Source organism: Pan troglodytes, chromosome 7 (genome assembly GCF_028858775.2).
Source record: "Pan troglodytes isolate AG18354 chromosome 7, NHGRI_mPanTro3-v2.0_pri, whole genome shotgun sequence".
Taxonomy (NCBI): domain Eukaryota; kingdom Metazoa; phylum Chordata; class Mammalia; order Primates; family Hominidae; genus Pan; species Pan troglodytes.
This window is the reverse complement of record NC_072405.2, coordinates 113,754,321-113,780,626: the sequence shown is the minus strand read 5'-3', so window position 1 is coordinate 113,780,626 and position 26,306 is coordinate 113,754,321. Positions and strand designations below refer to the sequence as shown.

At 37.7% G+C, this 26,306-nt stretch overlaps 1 protein-coding gene across 40 annotated transcripts in view; it reads right to left on the bottom strand.

Annotated features, from left to right (window-relative positions):
- RIMS2 (regulating synaptic membrane exocytosis 2) overlaps positions 1-24,357 on the bottom strand; it is a 729,498-nt gene extending 705,141 nt beyond the window's left edge. For 14 of the 40 annotated variants that reach the window (XM_054657448.2, XM_054657450.2, XM_016960277.4 and 11 more), the window contains exon 1: positions 23,274-23,547. In XM_054657448.2, coding sequence (XP_054513423.2) covers positions 23,274-23,449 — 176 coding nt within the window. In that variant the 5' untranslated portion in view covers positions 23,450-23,547. Of the gene's footprint in view, positions 1-23,273 lie in introns of all 40 variants that reach the window. The other 26 variants (XM_063816532.1, XM_001157376.5, XM_024345468.3 and 23 more) reach the window with 9 other exon arrangements.
- Between the last annotated feature and the right edge of the window lie 1,949 nt (positions 24,358-26,306).

Below are 26,306 nucleotides of genomic sequence, written 5' to 3'. Positions count from 1 at the left end.
TCCACTCTTCCTCTCATTCATCCATTCCAATTCTCTATACTCTCTCTTCAACTCCTTTTTTTTCTTCTTAGCCTATTTCTTAAGTATACCAATGACACCTATGTCGTTATGTATTTTAATAACACTTGGGGCAAATGAAGTTGGACCATTTTCAATTGAAACAATCAGCAGTTCAAATGCAAAAACAGAAAGTCCCTCTGAAACTATAAATCTTTATTAAAATATAATCCAATTTTTATTATAATTACAGTTGTCAGTACTTAGAAAATATTTTCCACAAACACTACAATTCATTTTTTGGGTAGCAAAATCATCTTAGTTTTGAAGACTAAAGGCAAGTAACAATTTTAATTAAAATAGGAATTATAACTCATACCTATAGGTTGTACTTCATGTATCATTTCAAATGTAGCAGCACTATCCCATAAGCAAAAACAGAAACACAGTAAACATTTTAGAAGATAGAAATAATAAAATGTCAAGATAGCCTAACTCATCTGAAAAATTGAAAAAAAAAATCACAAGTCTTGGGAGACATAAGACTTCATCTATTTACTTGGGATCACAAACCAAACTACATGTTTGTTCAAAACTGAACTGTTATTTGAGGCAGAAATCTGCCACCTCTTTTGCCCTCACTCTATAACACTGACTATCATCATGTCCCCCAACACCATACCCCTCAACCTGCCTGCTTTACATTGTCAGTATAATTAGAATAAAGCCAAATTCCTTGCCATGTCATACAAGTCCCTGCCTAATCCTGCCCCAACCTACTGGTCCATTTTCAACTTATCTACTTTCCTTATTCAAGACAGATATTTTAAAAATAACTAATGGTCACAGAATGACTCAATCCTAACTCACCATACACACACAGACACACACAAACACACACACAAAATTACTTTAAGTCCATGGGCAAGACCCAAATAGCTGCAGTCAAAGTCAATCACATCTTTCCTAGGCAAATAATAGGTGGCAAGTGAACTGATGCCCAATGCAAAATCAAATGATGAATCTGCACAGTTTGGCAAGTAATGCATTAACACAGAATGGATACTGAAACTCAAGACATCCTCTATGTAAAGAGTAAATAATCTCCCATGTGCTTCTCCCATTTTTCTCTCTCTCTGTATCTCTCATACTGCACACACACACACATGCACACACACATTCACACACACACATAAACACACACATCCCATCATCATTCCTGGCCACAGCAAAATGATTAATTCCAGTTTACATTCAAGGTCAGTTTTTAAAGTGTTCTTACTATGATTCTAAAATTCTCTGTCATTGTACCCCTTCATTTCTTCTACCAATCTATTGAAACTCTTTAAACAAAGTGTCTTTAACTCCTTCATTAATTCATTACTTACACCTACTATGTGTCAGGCACTGTGCTAAACTCAAGGAGGAAAAGAACACTATATCACACTCAATTTCTGCTCTCAGTCTCCACAAAAAAGTAAGTTACCAATAACTGGCTTAACTGGTAAGTAAATATCTGTTTAAGGTTATAACTTATTAGCCATTCAGAAATTAAGGTTATTGTAATTTCCCATTTGGAAAAATATAAATAATCGATTACTCTTTTTCTAATGCACTAGGGACTGACGAGAGAATAAAGAGTTGGAAACCATCAGATACCCAAAGGAAGAAGTCATTTGTAAGTGGTAAAAAGAAAGGTATCAAATGGGAAAATGACAAAGAGCACAAGATAGGTTCCAACAAGCTCACTACTTTACCTTGGCCCAGGCTTCATTGTTATCAAACTTGGGCAGATAAATAGAAACTGCACTGCCACTAGTAACATTGTCTTAGAGCCACAAGAACCAGAACAACTCTGTTTAACATGACCAATAATTTTTTCTTCTATTTTACCGAGGCTATTTTAAAGGAGCTATATCCTCGAAGAATTTGTTAGTCAAAGTATCACTCTACTCCATATGATCTTAAGAAAAAAAATTGCTGAAATCTAATTATAATGACAACCTAATGGCTCTTCACCTTTCTCTTAAGTAGATGCAGTAAAACCCTTACCGAAATCTTAGTATTAGTTAGGTCTAGGCAAACCTAAGTCTGAAGGAATCCCCTAAAGACCAACAAAATTCAATTGAACAACAATTGATAGAAAAGACTATGCAGTAGAATGGACGAAAAATACTTTACCAAATGATATTGAAGATTTTTTCTTTGAGGAAGAAACTGTCCATTTAGGAAAATACTTTGATAAACTACTGCAGAGTTGAAAGGAAACTCCAACAGAAAATAGACTGAAAGAAAAAAAACATTACTAGCCTGATATTACAAAACTAATAGAGATTGGAGAGTGGGAAAGAAATGAGAGAAGCAAGGTAGAGCAGGAAGAAGCAGGGGCAACAAAATGGACATAAGTGGGTAGAAATGCTCAAAGTGTTTTTTGTTTTTTTTTTTTAAGAATGAGAAAGTCTACTTCAATTTTGAATTATCCACTCTTGGGAACCTCATCATCTTTATCCCCAAATCTCCAGAGAAATGCTACTAATGCAGCTGCCTGATATGAGTACAATTTTAGAATCCAGGAAATAGGGTTATGTCCCACATTTGGCATGACACCGGAGCAAAAATCAAAGCAAAACACACAGCAAAAATGAATAGTAAAATGTTGACTATTTTTGTTTTAATTGCAATGAAATTTTCTGCAATTACTGAAAACTAGAATGGAGAGGAACCCATTTAATTGAATATGGCAAGCATGTGACAGATGCTGAGGTAGATGGCTGAGAAAATCTATTCATGGAAGAAATATTTATGATATCCTATTAAGTAAAAAATTATAATAAATAAGCAAAATATAAAACTGTATATATACCATAACTGCATCTATGTAAAACATATGATGCATACAGATAAAAATAGAGAGGAAGATATAAAAATGAACAGTTGTATAGGATGGTGAGGTTACACACTTTTTTCATTTTAAAAACTATTATTGTTTTTTTTAAATTTTATTATTATTTTACTTTAAGTTTTAGGGTACATGTGCACAATGTGCAGGTTTGTTACATATGTATACATGTGCCATGTTGGTGTGCTGCACCCATTAACTCCTCATTTAGCACTAGGTATATCTCCTAATGCTATCCCTCCCCCCTCCCTTCACCCCACAACAGTCCCCAGAGTGTGATGTTCCCCTTCCTGTGTCCATGTGTTCTCATTGTTCAATTCCCACCTATGAGTGAGAACACGTAGTGTTTGGTACACCACGGAATACTATGCAGCCATAAAAAATGATGAGTTCATGTCCTTTGTAGGGACATGGATGAAACTGGAAACCATCATTCTCAGCAAACTATCGCAAGGATAAAAACTATTATTGTATTACATTTTTATAATGAAAATTGAGATAAAAAATGAATAGTCTTTGAACTTTCTATGTTTATATAAGGTAATCAGAGCTCCAGATGAAAGTATTTGAAAGATGGTGATTTCAGTACTTAGAATGGTCAGAAGAGAATTAATATAAACTTAAGAATACTACTATTTTGATAAAATTTGAAAAAGTAATGAACAGCCTTGAAATACATACTTCTCAAGCTACATGGTAAGTCCATAGCAGGGCTTAGATGTGAATAAGATGGTTTGCAGAATTTTTTAAACTATTTTTAAATTATTACTATTTTGAAATAGTTATGAAAATACTTTAAAATTATAATTGTCAGATAACTAATGGCAAGCAAAGAGCAAAGATGACACTCTGTTTAACTATTTTCAGTACACTGTTTATTTTTTAAAATGTTTAAACAAACAAAAAACATCTTCTTACCCCAAGAGAGCAATTTGCTGTTATCAACAATCTCAAAAACTCTCTAGTAAAGATAATGTTCAAGGACAAATACTCAGATGAATTTCACCTGTGTTCTTCTCACTTCCTCTCACTCTAGGCTCATCTTCTAACCCTCAAGACTTCATGTAAACAAATGAATCTAACTTCAGATGGGGATGTAGAGCACAAGCATGGCAGCAGAAAAAGTAGCCTAAAATTCATAGTATCTGTTTTCCTTTTAACATTTATTGAATGTCTTCTGTGTACCCGTCACATTACATTTGCATCTTACCACAACCCTATGAAATAGTCATTGTTTTTAATTTATAGATAAAGAGACAGAGAGTCCAAGAGATTAAGTGACTTGCTCAAGGTCACAAAATTAGTAACTGGGAAACTAGGATATGACCCAGAGTTGACTAATGCCAAAGCCCTTCCTTATATACACTGTACTGCCTTGACTCCAAGGAGTTACTAGCTAAGTAAACACAGGATTAGAAGGAAAATAAGCAGGAAAGCAATATTTGCAGTCATAAAAATCCAGCTACTTATAAAAAGCCATTTTAATTGATTAGATTTAGACTACAGAAATTCCCCTAAGCTCTAACCAGATGAATACAGGGTTTCTAAGAGGAAAATTTTTCCTGAAAATATTATATTGTTACAGGAGCCAGCCTGAGTCTAAACTGTAATGTTTCTGGCTCTGGTAAATTTAAACAGAGGTTAAAAAAAAAAAAAAAAAAAGTAGTAAAGCCATGAAAACATGTACTGAGAGATCTGAGAGATCAGAACCCAAGCCAGAAATCAAGAATTCTAAATTCAGGATTAAGCACTGCTTATTTTAAGTGACTTAAAAAAAGTCCAGGAAGGAGAACCAGTATAGAATGAACTCCAAACTGGAAGGCTATAACAAAGATTAACCATGAATCAGAAAAATAAATGAGAATTGTGGGGTAAGAGCTGGGACAAAGCTGAGAAATGTGAACTGGAAGGGGTGGGAAAGAGAGAAGAGTGTTTGAAAACATTGGAAATATTGAAACATATGGTAAATTGTGAGACAGTTTGAGCTATGGCATGATTATATAAATTCCTGCTGCAAAATCTGGTGGCAGATTGGAAGCCTGTGTTCCAAAACAATTCCATAAGATTTCCTATTGAAGTTGAAGAAAATGAGTAATGAGAGTTTTATGTCTTTAATGGTGTCTGAATTACTTCCAAAGGTGATTTTAAAATGAAAGCAACACTGATTTGGTCCCAATTTCAAATATTTCAGGATATATAGTATATATGACATATAAATTCACTGAATTGTTTATTCCATACATATCTCCCTTATGAAAGGGTCCCCTTTACCCCTTCAATGCTCCAGAAACAGTAAAAATTTTATTATAACTAAAAGTAAAGATACATGAAAGGGTGGAGTGGAAGATGAAGCTGGAAAAACAAGTTGGAGAGGGGCTGTGAAGGACCGTGTATGCAAAAGGAGTTTGAATTTTATTCAAAGCAATAGAAAGCCTAAAAAGATTCTTCAGCCATAAAATTAATTATTTAAATTTCATTTTTAAGAAGATACTCTGCAGCAATACAGAGGACAAACCCAGAATAGAGACACAAGATCTCAGGATACAAGGCAGTACCAGTGAAAATGCACTCGTAGGAATTCTCATGCTAGTGAGCACTGGTAAGAATTCTCATGCTAGTGAGAATTTTTTACACTAAGTCATCAGAAGTCACTTGTTAACATATCATAACAGGCCCTATCACTATCTCATTTCAAAACCTTTCACTACAGATCAAATATGCCAATAAGATAAACCCAAATTTCTTAGCATGACATATAACCATAGGTGATTCTAAATATTTAACAACTGATACAGCAATATAAAATTAATATAAAAATCAATATATAAATTAATATTAAAATATATTTTCTTTTTTCCAACTAAAGTATAGATGTATATATATAGATACCTGCTTTCCATATGACAAGAGTTACAGCAAGCTTGTCCAACCCGCAGACCGCAGGCCACATGTGGCCCAGAAGAGCTTTGAATGAGGCTCAACACAAATTCATAAGCTTTCTTAAAACATTATGAGATTTTTTTTTTTTTAGCTCATCAGCTATCGTTAGTGTTAGTGTATTTTATGTGTGGCCCAAGACAATTCCTCTTCTTCCATTGTGGCCCAGGGAAGCCAAAAGATTGGACACATGGGAGTTATAGCATAAATTATTTATACAGTCATTCTAATAACTTACAAATCATTTTTTGAATTTTATAAAGTGTCAATCTCTTAACAGAGCCATGGTTGGATATTTAGAACAATATTAGACTTCTCCTGACACATTCATAATTAAAATGAGAGTCATTAGGTCCCTGATACCCACCATTTTGCTACAACTTTAAAACAAACTGGGCAGGCTGCCTGCATGTCATAGTCACATAAACATCTAGATTGAGCCTGTCCAACCCGCGAGCCAAGGGCAGCTTTGAATGTGGCCCAACACAAATTTGTAAACCTTAAAATATGATGAGATTTTTTTGCAATTTTTTTTTAGCTCATCAGCTATCATATTCGTGCATTTTATGTGTGGCCCAAGACAATTCTTCTTCTTCCAGTGTGGCCTAGGGAAGCCAAAAGATTGGATACCCCAGATCTAGCTGTTAGTGTTTTCCACAGAGACTGAAAGCACTGTGCCTCAGGACACTCCCTGCAAAATGCAGTTACCACGAAAACCACTTGCACTGCAGCCTTCCATTGCCTCCACCAACAACAGGGCACAGGGGTATCAGGTAGGCACTGACACTACAGGCAGTACATGCCTTCCAAGGACCATGTTAACACATACCAGCAAGGTTACTAGGTTTCATAATTCTATAAGACTGCACTAGACAACATCATTAGATAATTTATTCTCTCAATAATATTTAGTAGTCTGCATCAAAGTGATTCAGTTTTTAAAAATTAGTGTCTCTGTACTGGTGCAGGTCAATTGAATACCAGTCCTGCATATGATGCCCTTTGTAACTGACTCTCACCAACTAGCTTCACCTTCCACCACTCCATCCCTTCTTTCCATCTTCCATGCACCTAGCAATATAGGAATACTGGCTATTCCCCAAAGACACCATGCACTATGCTTTTCACAGTCCATGTCTAAATGCTTTTCACAGCATATGTCTAAAATGCCCTTCTTCTCCACATACTTTTTCCTGCAAGGCCAGTTTGAATGTGATCTTAGGTTATAAAGACTTCCTTAAATCCTCCATGTTCGTATACTAGCCCCTTCCTCTGTTCAACACTTGGTATATAACTACTTTAAGGCACTTATCATGCATTTGGATTATTTATTTACATGACTCTTTACCACTAAATTATAAGCACCTCAAGGGCAGAGACTGTGTCCTATTCCTCTCTGTTTCCTAAATTAGTACAGTGGCTGGTATAGAACAGATGCTCAAAATGCATTTGTTTAAAGGAAGAACAAATAAATACTTAAATCAAAAACAATCATTATCTTTGATTCCCTATACTGTATTGCTGGAAATTTTTAGATGCAGACTTAAACATGTATAAGGGGATATTCATTTTTTAAATTCTTTTAGAGAGTAGAGTGTATATGGCTTTGTAGAAGCAGCGCCATGTAGTACCTCTCCCCTGACCTTCCCATTGGATCATCTCAGGTAGTCCAATTATTACTTTTGTCCCAATTGGGTTATTATTACTGAAGTTCTTTGTCTTATATACACATGTAAAACATTTATTTTTAATTTTCCCTTGTTTCTACATTTTTCCAGCACATAAAGTATGTAGGAATACTACATTGCAACAATAGCAACATCTAGTATTAGATGTCCCACATAGGATATAAATTATTTTGTCAATCTTTTTATTGTTTGTATTTCCTTCTTTTCTTCCATCTTTCATTCTGGCCCTCTTTATTTCTTTCTTATTGGCTTTTAATGTTAACAATTACCAAGAGAGTCATTCGTGACAGAATTTCATAATCGATTGTTTTAATTTTAGAAATAAAAAATAATGTAACATAATTTAATTAAATAAGTTCAGTAAAGGGACTGCAGACTTTTTTGAAAATATAAGTATGAGTACAAGTATGAAATTTTTGAAATTTTAGTTATTGAAGTAAATCATTATTTCAGTAATATAATACATTTCTCAAATTTTGGTTCCTGTACTCCTATAATTCTTCTCTTTCTCAAACTAAATGTCCTATTTGTAAAAAGAAGTTAGCACATAAAGCTATGGGGCCAATAAACAGTGCCTGCACCTTGCCACAAAGCAAGATTTTAACTTTTTAAAATGTCTGCAAGTTTAAAATAACAAAGCATAATACAGAACCTCTCGTTTAGAAGTCTACATAGAAACTGCCAACTGCCAACACTATATTTGAAATCGATGAACCAAAAAGAAAAAAAGACAAAGAACATGTGTCACTTTCAATGATATTAGTAAGTGTATAGATGGCACATGAGAGGATATAGAGACAACACTAATCAAAATTACTAACTAAAGTTTTCACTGCAGATTAATGAATCTATAGTCAGCAAACAGTATTAAGTTAATAACTGACACTATAGCCACTAAAGAGGAAAAACTAAAAAGATATTTGTCCTGCAAAGATGTACCAAAAACAAAATATATTCAAATTGGCAAATTAAGATTTTAAAACACTAATATTTATAAAATATTATAGAAATATTGTATAAATTTGCGATGACAAGTAGAAAAGTTCTATCATCAGAGTTCATTCTGAAAAATCTGAAATTCAAGTAATATTTTATTTCCAGAGCTCTTGAATATAAATTTTGCCTTTAGATATGAATTCCACATTAAATGTTATCAAAATGAAAAATCTAATCAATTCCAAGCTGCTTCAATCCCAATTACTGTTGGCTTTACACAAAGAAACGAGATCAGAATATTGTTCTCTGTTGTTTCATACCTAAGTTTGTTGTCTATGAAAGGAAAAGCTTGTATTCTGAAGTTTATGGGTTAAAAATATCATTGAAATTGTAAGTGATTCTCACTGTACAGATCTGTTGAAAGGTAGTTATTGACTTCAAAAAATGGCTTAACTGAGTTTAGAACATCTGAACGAACTTAATAAAAAATTTTCATAAACTGTGTGAAAGTATATTAATGAATATGACGAAGTTTATAGATTCAAAGCAACAGTTTAGCTCCAGAATAGTGAGGTTAAAGTGATAGTCAAATGTTACAATATGAGTCCTAAAGAAAAATTAAGATGAGCAGAGCATTATATATGCTTGTGGAACACCAACATTATTTTTAAATATTTGATATTGTTTTTAAAGTTCAAATGGATTAGAATACCATTCTCATTATCAGAGGAAATTTCAACATTATAATTGTCACTGAAAGAAAAGGACATGAGTTAAAGGATATTACTAGCTTTGAAGTAAAATTTAAAGAGGATGAATTTTCAAAATTCTAATAGCATAAAAGCAGTTTCCATCAATCAGAAAAAAATGAAGTTTTTTGTTTTGTGTGTGTTTTTTTTTTTGTTTTTTTGTTTTGTTTTTTTTTTGTTGTTGTTGTTTTTGAGACAGAGTCTTGCTCTGTTGCCCAGGCTGAAGTGCAGTGGCGCCATCTCAGCTCACTGCAACCTCCACCTCCCGGGTTCAAGCAATTATCCTGCCTCAGCCTTCCAAGTAGCTGGGATTACAGGCACATGCCAGAAAATGAAGTTCTTCTCTGCAATTTTCTACCAACTACTTTAAGAGTTTCTCGTCAATGGTGACCAACAGGAATTTGAAAAGATCATCATTAAACAACCTTGGAATAATGTGTTTCTGTCCAAAAATAAATAAATAAACCTGATATTAAAAAGATATGCTCATAGAAGCTGGCTAAGTGTCTCATTGTAGATATTGAAAAAAATTTAAAGTTTTCATAACTCAACATTTGCTATCTTCCATAATACCTTGCCTTTTGTTTTGCTTAGAATTTTGTAACTTAAGATGTGATTAATTTTTTTACCAACTTTCATGTAGATGCCCCTAATCTTTCCCAGTTTATCTCAACATGACATATACCTCCTTTATTGTTTTCTACATGTGGAATCACGTGAAAAAGGTTAGGAAGCATTAAGTTAAAGTAAATTAACTATTCAGCCAAAATATACAGTGGGAAGGGAGAAGAAAAGTCTAAAAGACGGTAAATGAAGAGAGGACAAATCATGAAGGACCTAGTTTGACATGCTAAGAATTTTACACTTTTTCTAGCCTTTGTCAGCTAGAGGTCTGGAAGAGAGGTAAGCTCTAATGTTCTAAGTCATCCATTGTATGTAACACATTAATTTATTTCTTATGCTTCTAGAATGGTACTATTTATGTATCCATCCCTGGTAGAAGAAAAGAATTACTTACTATTTTGTATGTTCCATGGTTCAGAGAAGGGAATCCAGTTAAAGGTTGCATGTAGCTGGCAATAGGGAAACACTGATACGTTAAACAAAACAGTTATATAATCAGATATTTTATGTGTAAAGCTCTTTCTGGAAAGAGTAAAATTTAAATTGTTTTAAATCAAAATTCAAATGACCTGGGATCAATAAAGACCCCAATATTGATCTATCTAAAATCCTACAAGTAGCAAAATCTAATTTTCAATTTTTCCTTTAAATATTATTTTAAATAGCTGGTGATAATGATCACATCAACAGCCACTATGATTACAATAATTAACATATTACAGCAATTTACAGCTCACAGGCACTTTCATTTATATAGCATCACTTTACTCCTATGATAAAGATACCACACACCCATACTTCCTTAACCACAATTCCCAAATCCAAAAAGCTCTGAAAACAAAAATTATTTTTGTGTAAGTCTGGGCCAAAATTCCTGGCCTGACTATATATAGTCCTTATTTAACCCTTTTGTAAATATTCATATGTTTCACGAGAGAAATATCAATGTTTGATTAGGGGCTACTGTCCTGACCCTGCTAAGAGTTACATATCTTACAGTATATACACCTTTACATTTTTAAATTCTAAAATACTTGAATTCCAAAACATCTGCCACCATGAGTTTCAGTTACAGAATTGTGGACTTGTGTTTTCAATCTTCATTTTATAGAATGCAGGAAGTTAACTGACTTCTTCAAGATAGCACAGCTTATAAATGATGGAGCCAGGACTATTATCCAAATATCTAAATCTCGTTTTCTATCCCCTATCCAAGACTAACCATAAATGGGAAAAAAATCCTATAGAGGCATATAGAGGCATTTCATATTACATGTACCTGTAATTCCCTGGCCCAGCTCACCCAGAGCACTTGCCGACTGCAGGCAGCCTCCAAGCCCACACATTCTGGGTTCATCCTGGGAAATCCAGTTCAAGGACTATGCGTACATCCAGGAATGACATGACCTGGACAGCAGGCTCCAGCCCTGCCACTTTCTATATCTTATAAGAATTAGTTAACACAACATTTTCAAAATGCAAAATTTCAAAATAAAAGTCTATTTGTACCTAACCTTCAAAAAAAAATTTTCTGCTGATTTAGTTTATCAGCTTCACTATGTTACACAAATGACTAAGCTCATTGTCTAGTTTGAGTTCACTGATTCAGAAGTAAAAAGCATCATCAATTTGTATGTTGATACTATTTTTCACTAAAATTTATTCTTTAAAAAGTAGAAAGCAAATAAGACAAAACTGTAAAGCGGGAACTACAATTATCCTAAGGATTGCCCACTTTTCTAATGCCAATTCTATCAATCCTGTGATAGTTATATTTTTCAACAAATTCTCCTGGTTCTCCCTCTATACATGATAGGATTGTCCTTCTCTACCCTGAGTTAGGTAGGCATGATCATGAAATTTGCTTTGGCCAACAAAATGCAAGCAGAAGTTGTATGCATACCTCTGAGAGGAAATTTTAAGAGACAACTTAGGATTCACTGCAGTCTCCCTTTTCAGCTGCTCAGAATGTTCCAGAAAGCATTTTCTCCACTAACCTGTGTCCCAGGATGAGGATGACATGGAGTAGAGACCCAAAGGGATCCAGAGAAACATATAACGCCAAAAAGAAATAAACCTTTGTTGTTTTAAGATACGAATATTGGGGATAACATAGCCTACTATAAATTTACTGCCTCTCAGCTCCAAATCCACCCTTCTTTGACCTGCTTTGTGATAGTGAATCTGGACTGTCACCATTTCTCCTTTGCAGTTGGCAAATGTTAAACTTTGTCACTAGAGGGAGCCATAGTGACATTAAAGGAAGAAAGGACTTCAAGGTTCTGGGTGTTTTGTTGTTCTTGCTACAGTGCATGGTTGCCAGTAGCTTATAGACACCCAGTGTTACTCAACCTCTTAGCAAGTTTCAGTGGCACCCCAGCAGACAGTTTCTCAAGAAGTCTCACTGGCACCCCAAGAGGTGGCTTCCCAATAAGTTTCCTAAGCACCTCAGCCAGCTTCTCTGCAAGTCCCACCAACGTTCCCACAGATGATGTCCTGCTTTCCTGCCACAGCCTGAGACAGCTCAGTGGGCCACAATCACATCCTCCAATGAGGGCTGAATCTCAGCCTCAGACACACAGGAAGGGCTTCTCTGAAATTTGTTTCTGTCATAGGTACTGTACCTTACCCCTAGAAGAGGGCTGCTCCTTGCTATGAGTAGTAATACTTTATATCAAAATGTCCCTGTTCAAATTACTATTATAGTTTCTATCAAGACTGGACTCTGATATCTAGTCTATCCTAACATACTGTCAACTGCAACGTAAATTTATATTAGTAGTTTTAAAGAAAAATTTTGGATTACTTTCTTTTTCTACTTTATTTCATAGCTACTTTTAATCTTTACATGCCTAAGTTAAACAACTGATTATATCCTAAACCCTGTCATGAAGTTTAATCATAACATACACTACTGTGCATCTTTTCATTAAACCAGACTCTAGGGTAAAAAATTACAAAAAAGTAATATATGAAGGCACACTTATGTAGAGTATGGATATTCAACCAAGCATGCCAAAAGAAACTACTTCTTGTGGAAATATTAAATTCAAATATTTACTTATTCATACTGGAATATAAAGTTATGCTGAGTCTTTTAACATGACCATTGGATAATGAAAATACTGCATATGAAAATATTTCAATGACTCTTCACTATGTTAGTCATATGGTAAAATTATTTACTCCTCTCCCTATAAAAATAAATACAATTATTAACTAACATGACTACTGCTTAGGAATAGTACTTAATCTTTACATACAGGGCACAGAACAATTCACACTTCTTGCCCCCAGTCCCTCCACCTAAAACCCAGTTACACAAACATTTTAACTCTGGAGGAAACTGTTAAATAAATAAAAAGTGGAATGCAGATTGGCGGCACTTTGAAGGCAATATAGTATTATAAACTATAGTACAACATATATAGTAAAATATTATTTCAGAGATATTCTGGAATTTGTATCTCTGAATACAAAATACTTTTTAAAAAATAAGAGTAGTTCAGTATCTACTTTATAAAAAATATATATCCAAATTTATATCTACTGGCACTCTTTAGAGGAATGTCATAAGGAGAATAAATGGTCCCCCAAAGATGTTCTGTCCTAATTGCAGGAACACATAAATATGTTTCCTTATATGGCAAAAAGAACTCTACAGATATGATTAAAATAAGAAGATTATTCCGGAATATCTGGGTGAATTCAAGCTAATCACATGAGTTCTTAAAAGAGAAAAAATCTTTCCTAGTTGTGGGCAGAGAGAGATGCAATGACAGAAGAAAGGTCAGAGAGACGGCATCGCAATAAAGATTCAAAATGCCCCACCGCTTGTTCAGAGATATAGCAAGTTATGTGCAAGTGCCAGAAAGAGGCCTCTAGGAGGTAAGAACAGCCCTCAGCTGAATAGCCAACAAGAATCTCGGTCCTATAACTTAAAGAACGTAATTCTTTCAACAACCCAAATGAGCAAGGAAACAATCCTCCTTTAGTTTCTAGAAAGAAATGCGGCCCTACCTACACCTAGATTTTGGCCCAGTGAGAAAAATAAGTGTGCTAATAAAAGTATTAATTAATTCTTTCAGATTGAAGACTGTTTTATGTGTGATAAAACAGATTTTCATCTATGTGCCTGGGAAGCAAACTATTATAAAAATGATAATAGATACCAAATATGCCAACAAAACAAGATGAATGTGAGCACCACCTCCATCTGTCAACTGAACAATACCAAAGCACCAAACACCATTGTGGTTATTCTGCTACCCAGTTATATTGTTTAGTGTATCCTTTTCCCCTAGTTTTAGCCTCCCAGAAGCCTAGTTACAGGATACAAGAAACTACCAAACTATTTGTCTCTTCGAGCTGAACATAAGCTTGATTGGAAGAAAAAAATGCTAAAGGGCATTCCTCCTGTGCCTTAAAGGAGCATTTATCCAGTTCCTCTGTTTAGCAGAACCTATCAAAGTATTTGTATTATATAAAAATACTAAATGTTTATAACCATGTAACTATACAAAAGTTGTTAATTCCAAATGCCTTAAAAAGCATTTAGCTAGCACTATATTGTACAAAAAGTAAGAGCTTTGACAGGTATATATAATATAGATATATGTTCATAATATATAAACTGTATTAAAGTTGTTAGTTCTTGACCAATTAATTTATACTATCTAGTTGTCTTCAATTTTATAGGTTACCCGTATTAGAAAGAAAGTAGGTAAAATAATATATTACTCCTGTGTAAACCTTTTCTTAACTTTCCCCTTTCCATAACTCTACCTCAATTCCTATTTCTGGAGCTTCCCATCACAAAACCCAATAAAATTTATCTCCCTTTTATAATACAAGCACTTTCTGAAATTCTGCAATAATTCAGTAAGCTAATATAAAGATGCACAGAATCTTCACCAACTTCAGCATGTCATTTCCATAACTAATCTCCTCTCTCTATTTTCCTAAAATACATTCATATTTCCAAAATTCCCTTAGAGGTGATACAGAAATATATACAGGGAAGGAAATTTGTCCTTGCTAAGCCTAACATATAAAACAAAGATTGTGTGATAGTTTAAAATACACAAAGAATGAAATAAAACCAGAGGGTGAGAAATTCATTGAGACTAAGTTATCAATGGGAGTAGGGAATATTCAATAAAAGGATGATAGTCCTGAAGTTCTGAAAAGATTACATGGTGTGAATATACCCAGTAGAAAAAATTGTATAAGCTATTAAGAAGGGTTCCTTCTAATTATGAATGGATTCCAAGAGCCCTAATCTTACTTTCTCCCCTTTGTTCTTTGTCCTTTCTTTTCTTCTTTGTCCCTTTTGGCCCTTTCTACTACCATCCCATTATACCAAGTTATAGTCACTTCTATTACTCATATTAATGTTACAAACTCTCTAGAATAACTAAAACAATAAAATAAGCCACTTCACAACTGCTCCCTCAAGAGAACACTGGTCCTAGGACCAGATGACTTCACAGAGCTAACTATAAGTGAGATAAGCAGATACAGGCAGATATATATTATGTACAGTAGTCAGTTAAGCAAGTCTGGCATCATAAGAGTTTACCTGACCCTTAACACACAGCTGTCAAATCCTGGCAATTTTGGCTCCTCAATTTTTCAAAAATTTGTCTTGACTCTCCACCTCCACCTCTACTGCCTTATTTCATATCTTCATCATTTATTACCTGGATTACTGTAAGAATCTCCTAAATAGTGCCTTTATCTCTAGTATTACACCTTCTAACCAATCTATTAAATGAGAGTGGTTTTTGTTCCAACAGAAGTCTAATTATATTGTGTCACTGCTTAAAATCCCTCCATGACTCCCTATTGCCAAATCCAAAGAATAGCATAGAAGGCTTTTTAGGCTCTGAACCTTGCCATCTCTCCAGTCTCCTCTATTGACGCATCACCATTTAAATCTGTGCTCTTCTGAACCACTTCAAGCAAACTTCTTGACCATGTCCTGCATCGTCTTCTTTTTTTTTTTTTTTTTTTTTTAACAAATGAAAGGTTTTGGGGGCAAAGAGGAATTGGGAGTTTTAAGATTTTTGCTTAGAGAACAATCTGCCCAGCTAACATCTACTCATCATTTGAGATTCAGCCTAGATGGCATCTTCCCAGGACTGAATCACGTGCTCTTCTTGTAAAATATATCCATGATACACTGTAGTGCACAGTAGTCTCCTGGTACTTACCATGCAAAATTTTCATGTGGTTTATCACGTTTCTTACAATGAGCTCCTTAAGAATTACCTGATAATGGTTAAAATTATTTCAACTCCCAGAGATATCTGTATTTCATTAGGTGACTAGAGAATACAAAAGTTTTTAATATCTAGCAGTGAAACTTTCAGATATTTTAACAGGAAAAACTATGTGACACCATGTAATATAACACAATATAATCAAACAATACCATAGAGGCAATAAACTACTAGTAAGATTAGTCTGACATATTTTTTACCATGGTTATAATGTACTAAAAACACCTTTACAGTACTTTTTCATGACATTTTACATTTTTATGTCTTCATATTATTATGGTTGGCCTTAGATTATCTGTCCCTGGAGGGCATGAACTATTTCTATCCAAAGCCTTCTGTGTACTCTTTACCACTCATCTGTGCTAAACACAATGGAAATGTATCAATTCTCTTAAAGGATCACTTTTACAGCCAAATTTTCCCTAATTCCTAATATTCCTTAAATTTAAAAATGATATCTATCACAATGTTCTTCTAGTTTCTAGTCAAAAAAGATATGCTCTTAGTCCAAAAGAAAGATAAGCTGCAATCATACACAAACACTGTAAGTTTCCTTCCATGTAAAATAAGCAAAATTAGGCATATGTTTAAAAATTACATTTGATTTCAAAAATAAGGACACTACTACATAAGCAAATCTTTTTTTAAGATTATTGGAGTTCACCTTGAAAGTTGGTACCACCTAGATGAACATAATATTTCATTCCCAATGTGCGTTCATTCACCCGATTAATATTTTTGAGTACTACTACGTGTAAGGCATTGTATTACATTAGAAGTTGAAGCTGCATTAGTGAACAAAACAGACATGGTGTGTGCTCTCTTTGAGTTGATAATCTAGCAGGGTGGACAGACCATAAACAAGTAAATAAATCATTATAAATTTTGATAAGCATAATTGGGGAAATATAAAAGGTATTGTTATAAAGAATAATGGAGAGAATCTACATAAGAAAGAGTGGTCAGAAAAGAGCTCTCTAAAGATCCAAATTTGAAGCTAAGCCAGAAGGATGAGAAACCGGCAATCATACAAAGCTTAAGTGTATTTGAGGGGCGATGTGAAGATCAGCATTCTAAGCTCAATAACCATACTTCAGAATTAGCTTAACCTAATACAGTTCTCTGGGTTCTTAGATACAATGTGAATAAGACAAATAGGTAAATATAGATTTTAGTTAAATAATAGAGTAAAAAGTTTAACCAAGGCAAATCTAAAGTCAATTACAAAGTAGTTTCCACAAGTAAGTCCCCTCAATTCACCTTTGACTATCAGTATCTTGCCGATTACCAATAACTTGATGTCAGTGCTATTTTCACTGCTATGTCTTAGTTATCAGGCTCCTTAAGAATGGTATTTGCTGAGGAAACTATTTTCAAGTTGTCACCCACCCTCTCCCCATCCCTAGTCTTCTAAACAAATAATGAAGTCGCTTAAAAGCCCTCCTGGCATATTTTGACTTCATAATAGACAAGGAAAAGAATCTCTCAATTTTTAGAAAGTAAGAAAATTTCACCCAGCAATCCTATGATAAGGTTTAAAGAGTGCTATCTATATCAGTTAACAATAATGATTATTTATTGCACCACTACTTATGCCAGGATACTTAGTCTATAACAATCACAATCCTTCAAAATAGGTGTTATTACTCAAATAGTATAGATGAGGAAACTCAGAGTTTAATAATAACAATCACAATCCTTCAAAATAGGTGTTATTACTCAAATAGTATAGATGAGGAAACTCAGAGTTTAATAATATAAGCAAAACGTTACCATTATTAATTAGTAAAGTAAGGTGTCAAGTCAAAGTTCATCTGGTCTATCACACTTGCTTCCACTATCTCTTTCTTCATCGCACAATATAATTAGTTCTTTATCAAAATCTATTGTCAAGAGGAAGATATTATTTAATTGCCCTTACTTTAAAATAGAATATATATAAATTTATTGGGTACTCTTTCATAAAATATAAGTCAATTTTTTGTTTGCTTGTTTTCTTATAAAATGTCAATCAATTTTTTAGAATGCATTTTGAATCCTTAAAAACTAGTTTTTCATTTTTTTGGCAATGGCAACAGTGGTTTACATATGCAATTTTTATTTAAAAGTATTCATGATTCAATTGGTACTTTTTAAAAATACTAGAATAGGGAAGATCATTCTAAGAAGATCACAAACTCAAAATCCATAAAACAAAACTACAATAAATTCAATTTTTTTAAATCCTGACCAGTAAAAAAGGCATAAACAAGGTCCTAAAACAAATAACATGTAAGAGAGCCTCCACAAATCACTAAAAATTACTAATAGAAAAGGGAATACAAATGGCTGTAACCAAATTTTTTTAAAAGGCTCTCAATCTTTCTGACAAGAAAATTGCAAATAAGTCTACAGTGGCATCTTTTTCATTGAAACATTGGTAAAGATTGCCATACACTGAGTTGGCGAGGATGTGGGAAAGTCCCCTTAGTACACACCACTTATACACACTTCCTCTACAAAAGTAAATTTCACAATATTTATTAAATTTAAAATATACTAACCCTTTGGCCCAACAACTTTGTTTCTAGGAATCTGTCTCAAATATACATTCATACATGTAGGAAATGCATGTACAAAGATATTTATCACAGATAATACTGTGATAAATACTAAAAATTTCTAATGACAAAATACTTAGAAAAAAACTTAAATACCCACAAATATGGTACTAGTTAAAGAAATTACAGAATATTCATTAAAAGGGATAGTATATATCCTATATCCATTAAGGTTAACGAGGCAGCTATACAGTCACAGATGTGGAACTGACCTCTTATAAAGCAAACTGCAGGACACATTTCTGTTTTTACGTTTACATCCATCCATACATACATGTATGAGCACACACATACACACATATACAGACACACACAATATTATATATACACATGTATTTATTCTTATGCATAGACTGTCTCTAGAAGAGTATACAATATAAAATACACTAGTAACAGTAGTTGGCTCTGGGTAGGGGAAATAGGTAGCTAAGAAATTTGGGGGCTGCGGGTTGCTCACACCTGTAATCCCAACACTTTGAGAGGCCAAGGCGGGAGGATAACTTGAGCCCAGGAGTTCAAGACCAGCCTGGGCAACATAGGGAGACCTCAACTCTATAAGAATTAAAAATAAATTAGTCGAGTGTCATGACACCTGCCTGTGGTCCCAGTTACTCCAGAGGCTGAGGTGAGAGAATCACTTGAGCCCAGGAGGTCGTGGCTGCAGTGAGCCGTTATTTCGCCATCTCACTCCAGCCTGGGCCTCAAACCAAGAAAGACCCTATCTCAAAAAAAAAAAAAAGAAAGAAAGAAAAGAAAAGAAAGAAAAAAAAAAGATTTTATTTCAAAATTTTATAAATTAACTTTAGAAAATACTTTTAAAATTGAATTATTTTAAAAAATAGAGAACTGCTCACTATATATGTGCTAAATATATACTAATTGTTATCCTAATCTATCAGGAAAATTTTTACTTATTGCCTTCCTTTATTTGGGAAGCAAATTAACCCTTTAACAGAAAATCTAAACTATGAATGAAAATATACACATCAAGAAACACATAATTTCTAATTTGTGTTACAAAAAGCTTATCTGAAAGGCTATGATATGTACATATTAGAAACTCAGTATTTACTGAATACTTTTCTATTGATTTAGTGGGTTTGCTTTCCTCAGACATTTTTTCACAATTACACAAAAACCAACTGGAAATTCAACTTTTAATAAATTATGTTTTTCCTTCAAACAATGATTCCTCATTGTCCCACAAAATTGATAAGCTACCTCATTAACATTACCACAATTTAAATAAACACAATTTATTAAGTACTTATTACGTGCAGGTGTTAAGGATGCTGCAAAACACAAACTCAAAAAAAGGGTAAATTTTGATTCTTGCCCTCAAGAAGTTTACAATCTTGAAAGACAAGACTTAAAAACATTAATCATTCAGATATCTTGGAAGATTGAAAAAAAAACATTAGTCAGTAAAAGGACATTATAAATTTTACTGATAAATTGAATTAGCCAAATTTAAACTGCTACAGCAATACATGAAAGGATTTTTTAAAGTAATTACTGATTAGGGTTCTACTGAGATTTTTTAAATGCTTCCAAAATTATAGTACCTCGCTGATATGTAAAATGGTATTATTTGATGATGATAGACTTCCTACGTGGATGTTCAGCTGGACTTTGAAGAAATTACTAATAATTAGGAATAGCTTTTAATTATTCAGGCTCCTAAGGTGAGAGATAACAGTAATGGTCTCAGTTTTGATCACTCAGTTCTCTTATTAAAAATATCTCAAGCATGAATCTTTCACTACATGCATATTTACTTATAAATTATATGCATCTAGGTATTGTCATCTATATATTAAATATTAATAAGGTTCAAATTCCTTCTTTCTCTCCACTTTGCATGAATACTTAATATGAACATTGAAACTCACAGATCATGCAAAAATATTTTTATCTAACCATTGCAGTATCTTCACACATCAAATGTATTTTTTAACATAAATGTTAAAAGGCAGCAGACATGCATTTAAATTTCAGTTTATTTTTCTCTCTACTCTTAAAATACACGTTAATTTTCAATGTAATGAACAGCACTAAAAAGAAACAAAGCATAGTAATGACTAGGTAAGCGAACCCTAAAACTTCATGGGAAATAGTAACCATTGAAGACCGTTAGTATTATTTTTGAATTATAGTATATTATATAATAGTATAATTATAATTATACAATAATTATCAATATTGATAATGTATTATTTAGTAAACTGTCAAAATCTTCAAAATGATTTGTCTCTCATTACTATAATTCCATTATAAAGTCTATTCATTTCCTCATTTCCTTGCCTACTCTTTCGTTAAAAAAAAATTAAGAACATTTAAAACCAAATGTCCAAATATATTATGCTTTAACCTCCAAATAACTTTTTGTTAAAATAAATATAACAAGAATGTGAAACCATGAAAGCCATTTTGAGGTAAGACTCCTTTCTAAGACTAAGTTAGGTAGCAATGCAAACAAATATTTAAAATAAATCTGAATATATATTTTTCATCAATGTAATTTTATAGATTGTATGAATATGTATTTAGAGAACATTTGTTTCTATCTAAACTATGGAAATATGAATATGTAAATATTATATGTATTGAATAGTATGTAGGTTTACATACAGATATAATATATACATATATAGCTACCTGAAAAACCCTTTTACAACATCTTCCTGACATACTGTTCATTTTGAATAATCCTAATACTTAAAGTCCACTTAAATTTCTATATTAAAACAACAAATAAACTTAGAACTACAGTGAACTAGCCACATAGTATTTCTACTATGAAGAAATAAAAACACATTTTACATTTAAATAGGTAAGTCAAAAAAATAAAACTACATTTTACTGGAGCATCATTTTGGCCGCACTGATTTTTATCAATGATAGTAAAAGGCATTAAGTTCACATATTTAAATATCAAACTGCAAGTCATCAAAAGCTTGGCATTGTTAGTACACACAAAAAAAGTTAAGCACAGTAAGAAGTATGCTCAAAAAGCTTCTAAAAATAATGCTTTATTCTTCTATTAGTTAGAGTAAACTGCTTAAGTCTCTTAATTTCTTCATATCTCAAGGCTGTTAATAAATAACATTCCCAAATAAGTATTCAACGCCAGAAATTAGCTTTCATGAAGACATTCTTAATTTCAGTTATTTCAGGAACATATTTGCTCTTTTAGCCACTCAATATTTTGTGAGAAATAGTATCTTTCTCTAAGATTTGTGAATATTTGATGTTTGCTACTATAAATTATTTAAAGTGGTATTTTTCATTAAAATATGAAAATATATACCTATTGACAATGAAACCTGTTTCTTTATTAGTACATGAAAGACTACTAAATTCAACAACCTGCTTTTAAAATGTACCTGAATAGAGGTGAGTGTATTAGTTCCTTCACAGAGGAACTCTACACTTTCAATTGTATATTTCTGTGGAGAATATGGGAAACGTATACTTGACAAAACGCAAAAGAATCATCTGAATAACTCACTTCAAGTAAAAAGAAAAAAGCCAAGCTGGAAAAACATAAAAAGGTTACACATCTTCTGAATAACCTCTTTCACAAAGTAACTGAGAAATCAAATAACCATAAAACATTCAAAAGCAAACCTTGTAGAAACAAATCTCTTTGCTAGACTAACCAGAAAAGTAGTCTCAGAGCTAAAGATAACCCTGTCTGGACAGTTCCCTGGTGCTGAAGTTCCAGAGCCGGTAAACGGATGCCTGGGTGCTGCTTTCACTCCTACCACCCTCAGAAAAACCCGGTCTGCCAAGACCGTGAGCAAGAATAGTAGAACTTCACAAGGTAGGGAGCATCCCAAACTGCAGTGATGGTAGGAACTGGAGTCTCTTCAGGATTAAACAGATTTACTAGTTGCAAACAGGAAGAGCAGCGGAGTGCAGGGTGTTAGCACTCGCCGAGGGGGAGGGGCTGGAAGATGGCGGCGGACGCACACCCACCCGACCGCGACAGAGCTTAGGCCCCTCGCCCGCGCCGCCGCCCGCTGCTCGCAGCCACTGTGGGCAGCCCTACTCTGTCCCGCGTTGCTGGTAGAGCCGCCCCGCGGAGGCGTGGGACCAGGATGGCGTCCGCATCCCCTGCCAGCGCGCCTTCGCCCGGGTCCGTCCAGGGAGCACCTGTGCACGGCCATATTGGATTCTGTGCCCCAGTCACTGCCTCAGCGCGGCGGGAAAGGAGAGGGTACGCACAGAGCCTGGGTTCAGCCCCAGTCCCGCTGGGGCCCCGGAGCCAAGATGACCAGCGGGGAAATCCGGAAGGCGCCAAGGAAAATCACACCGCCCTAAGGCTCGCCACCCTCACCTCAGCCGGCCTTGGCGCCCTCCCTCCCCGACACACACCCCTGCTCTCAGACACCCCCAAAACAGCCCGGGCGGCCGGCGCTGGCCGCAGCCCTCGTGGCCTGGGCGCCGCCGGCGGGAGGGAGGGCGGCGAACTGGGGCGCGCAGGCGGCCGCAGGGCAGTGGCCGAGGGGGCGGAGGGCAGGGAGAGAGGCGGGAATATGGAGCCAGGTCCTTACTTGAGCACGGACTGCTCCTTCTCCTCTTCTTTCTTCTGCCTATCCATGACGGCCAGGATGATTTTCCTCTCCTCCTCCGTGAGGTGGCTGAGGTCAGGCATCTCGGGCTGCAGAGGCGGCTGAGAGGCCGCCGGGATGGGAGCCGGGCGGCCCCGGGGCCCGACAGGAGCCGACATGTTTGGTGGAGCCCAACCACCCTAGGGAAGCGGGGAGGCAACTCCACTGGCAGCGGCGGCACCGGCGCGGCGGCTGGGGCAGCCTCCAGCGCTGGGACAAATACATACAAATCAATGGCCTTCAATCCAAGGCGACAGCCCCCTCCCCCAAGAAAGAGCAGGGGGAGGGGAGGGCGAGCGCGTGGGGAAGGAGGGCTGAGGAGTGCGCTTCGGGAAATGTTTCTTCTTCCCGGGGGCGAAGGGCTGTGAAGTGAGCGGTTCAAGGGAAAGGGGAACTGGAGGCCGGGACGCGGAGTGCGCGGAGAGGCGGGGGAGGGTGGTGGAGTAAGGTGGCGGAGACAGCTAAGGGTGGGGTGACTGGAGGGAGCAGGCGGGAGGGCGACAGGCGGACCGGGGCGCGAGTGTGTCCGGCCGCGGTCAGGGCCGGGAGCGCGCGCGCCGCCTCGGAGGGGAAGGGGTGCCTGCGAACCAGCCCCCCGGGAACTCGCTTCGAGCGCCCGGAGGCGGAGTACTGCCGGCCCGAGGGGCACCCAGGCGGGAGCGGAGAGGGTCGTGAGGAAGCGAGGACGGTTTCCCGGAGAAGCAACTCAGCCGTCCCGCCTGCTGACGCGTCACAGGGCTCCCGCGCGCCACAGAGGGAGAACTCCTCCAGGCACACCCGGGAGCGGGCCGCGGGGCCGGAAACCCCCGCGGAGACCCCAACCCCACCCACCCCACCCCCGGCTAGAGTGGAGAAGCGAAAGCGGAGAAGATATGACGGGGGCTAGCGGCGGAGAGTCCCGGGGCCAGGGCCCTTCGGCTGCCAACGCCCGGATCCAGGCGAGCTCCGACGTGCAGCGGGGTCTGGCGCCGGCCCCTCCTCATCACGCGCCCGGCCCAGGGTCGCTCAGCCGCCGCCGCCGCCGCCCCTTGGGTCGATGGAGTCGGCGCGGAAGGCCCGCGCGCCCTGCGCCGCCGCCGCCGCCGCCGCTCAGTGCCGCCGCCAGCACCTCCTCCGCCCCTCCGCCTCCCGGGCTCTTCCCGCGGGGGCGGCGTCACCTCCTCGCTGCCCAGGCCCGGGCACCGCGGGCGCCCCGCGGGCGGCAGCCGCCCCTCCCGAGCGCGATCTCCAGGCTGGGTCCGGGGCCGGGCGGGGAGGGAGGGGAGACTGAGCGTGAAGGGAGGGGGCGCCCGAGTTTTCGGGGACGGAAGTGTGGAGAATAGGAGCGTGTGGGGGGGCGCCCGAGGTGTCGGGGGCGGGGGAAGAGTATGAGCAGGGGTGGGGGCAGGGGTGCCAGGTGTGGCAGGTAGGGAGGTAGAGGCGGCGAGTGGGGGCGCCCGAGGGACCGGGGCGGGGCGGGGAGCGTAAGGGTGGCAAGGCGCCCGAGAGTCAGGGCTGGAGCTGAAGGCAGGTGACAGGGAGGGGGCGCCCAGGTGTCAGGACCTGAGGAGAAAGAGCGCGCGTAGCGGGAGGGCCCCGGTGTCGGGGCGGGATCCTGGAAGGAGGGAGAACGTGAGGAGGGAGGAAGGGTCCCTGGGGTGTCAGGGATGGGGGCCAGGAAAGGGGCAGAGAGCTGGAGGTCCGCAAGGGGGGATAGCGGGGGAGGGAGGTTGGAGCGAGTGGGGAACGCAGGTGGTGTCGAGGCGGGGACAGGGCGAGGGGAGCGGGGCGTGAGGAAGTTGTGGGAAACCGCGCTGGACGCTGAGAATGTGCGGAAGGATCCTGAGGGGAGGACGCGGGACAGCGCGAGGAGAGACGAGGAGAGTTAGGGTTGGCCGGGAGGGTGCGAAGATGACGCGACCACTGGAGGCTGTGAGGGTGAAAGGAGCAAGAATCGTCTAGAGACGGGCTGGGCCGGTGCTGGGGCCAAAGGCTTCTGTCTGTCAGGCCCTTTTTGGCGCTCACTCTAGAAAGAAGAGGCGGAGACGCGAAGAGATCGGGTTAGAGTCAGATTTTCGAAGCACGGAGATGGGTTCAATGAAAGGACGAGGAAAGACGAGAAACCAGCGGCCGGAGAGAACGGAGGTGGCCGCCGCCGTCCTTTGCTCTGCTCGGGGCTGGGCGCCGCCCGGAGAGCCCTCCCGGAGGGGGCGGGGCGGGGCCGGGTGAACAGAGCTGGGCGGGCTCGCCACCTCTTCCAGGCGCCCTGGGCAAGCAATGTGGGTGACTGAGCTGGGGTGTGTGTGCCTGTGTGTGTGTGTACGTACACAAGTGAGCGTGTGTGCGCACCCCACCCAGCCTTCCACACGCGCGCTGCTTAGTACCAGGCCATATTGTGGTCTGATAAGTAACGTAAGCCTTTGGGGTTTATATTATATTTACCTTCTTGGTGTGTAGTAAGCGCTCTCCCTCCTCCCTCTGTTCCCCAGGTACCGTCTGACTAGCTCCCCATTTAAGAGAGCTGGGGACAGGCAAAGCAGCCCTGGAAGTCTCCTGTGATTTCTAAGCTTAAATGTCTATTTTTCTTTTCTCCCATGCCTTGTAATTGGGAAGAGGGAAAAGTTTACTTAAGAGCTGTTTTTTAAATTATTACTAACTTGTTTCAAACAACACTCTCATACTCCAGATAATTCAATTTTCATCTCTTTGGAGCTGAGCAAACCAGATGAAATTATATGAATCCCAGTTTATTTCATTTTGTTGTAGAGTTCAACAATTTTTATGAATTTCTAATCCAACCTCATCATCCTATGGGAAACAGAAGACCACCAAGAACAGCCAGCTGGTAAGTGGCGGGGCTGGAACTAGAACCTAGATGTTTTTAAGCAACTTTGAAACCATGCTGGTTTTCAACCGTAGCTGCACACTAAAATTACCTGGCTCACTTTTTTTTTTTTTTCCAGTCATCTGAGTTAAAGATTCACTGGGTCACTTTTT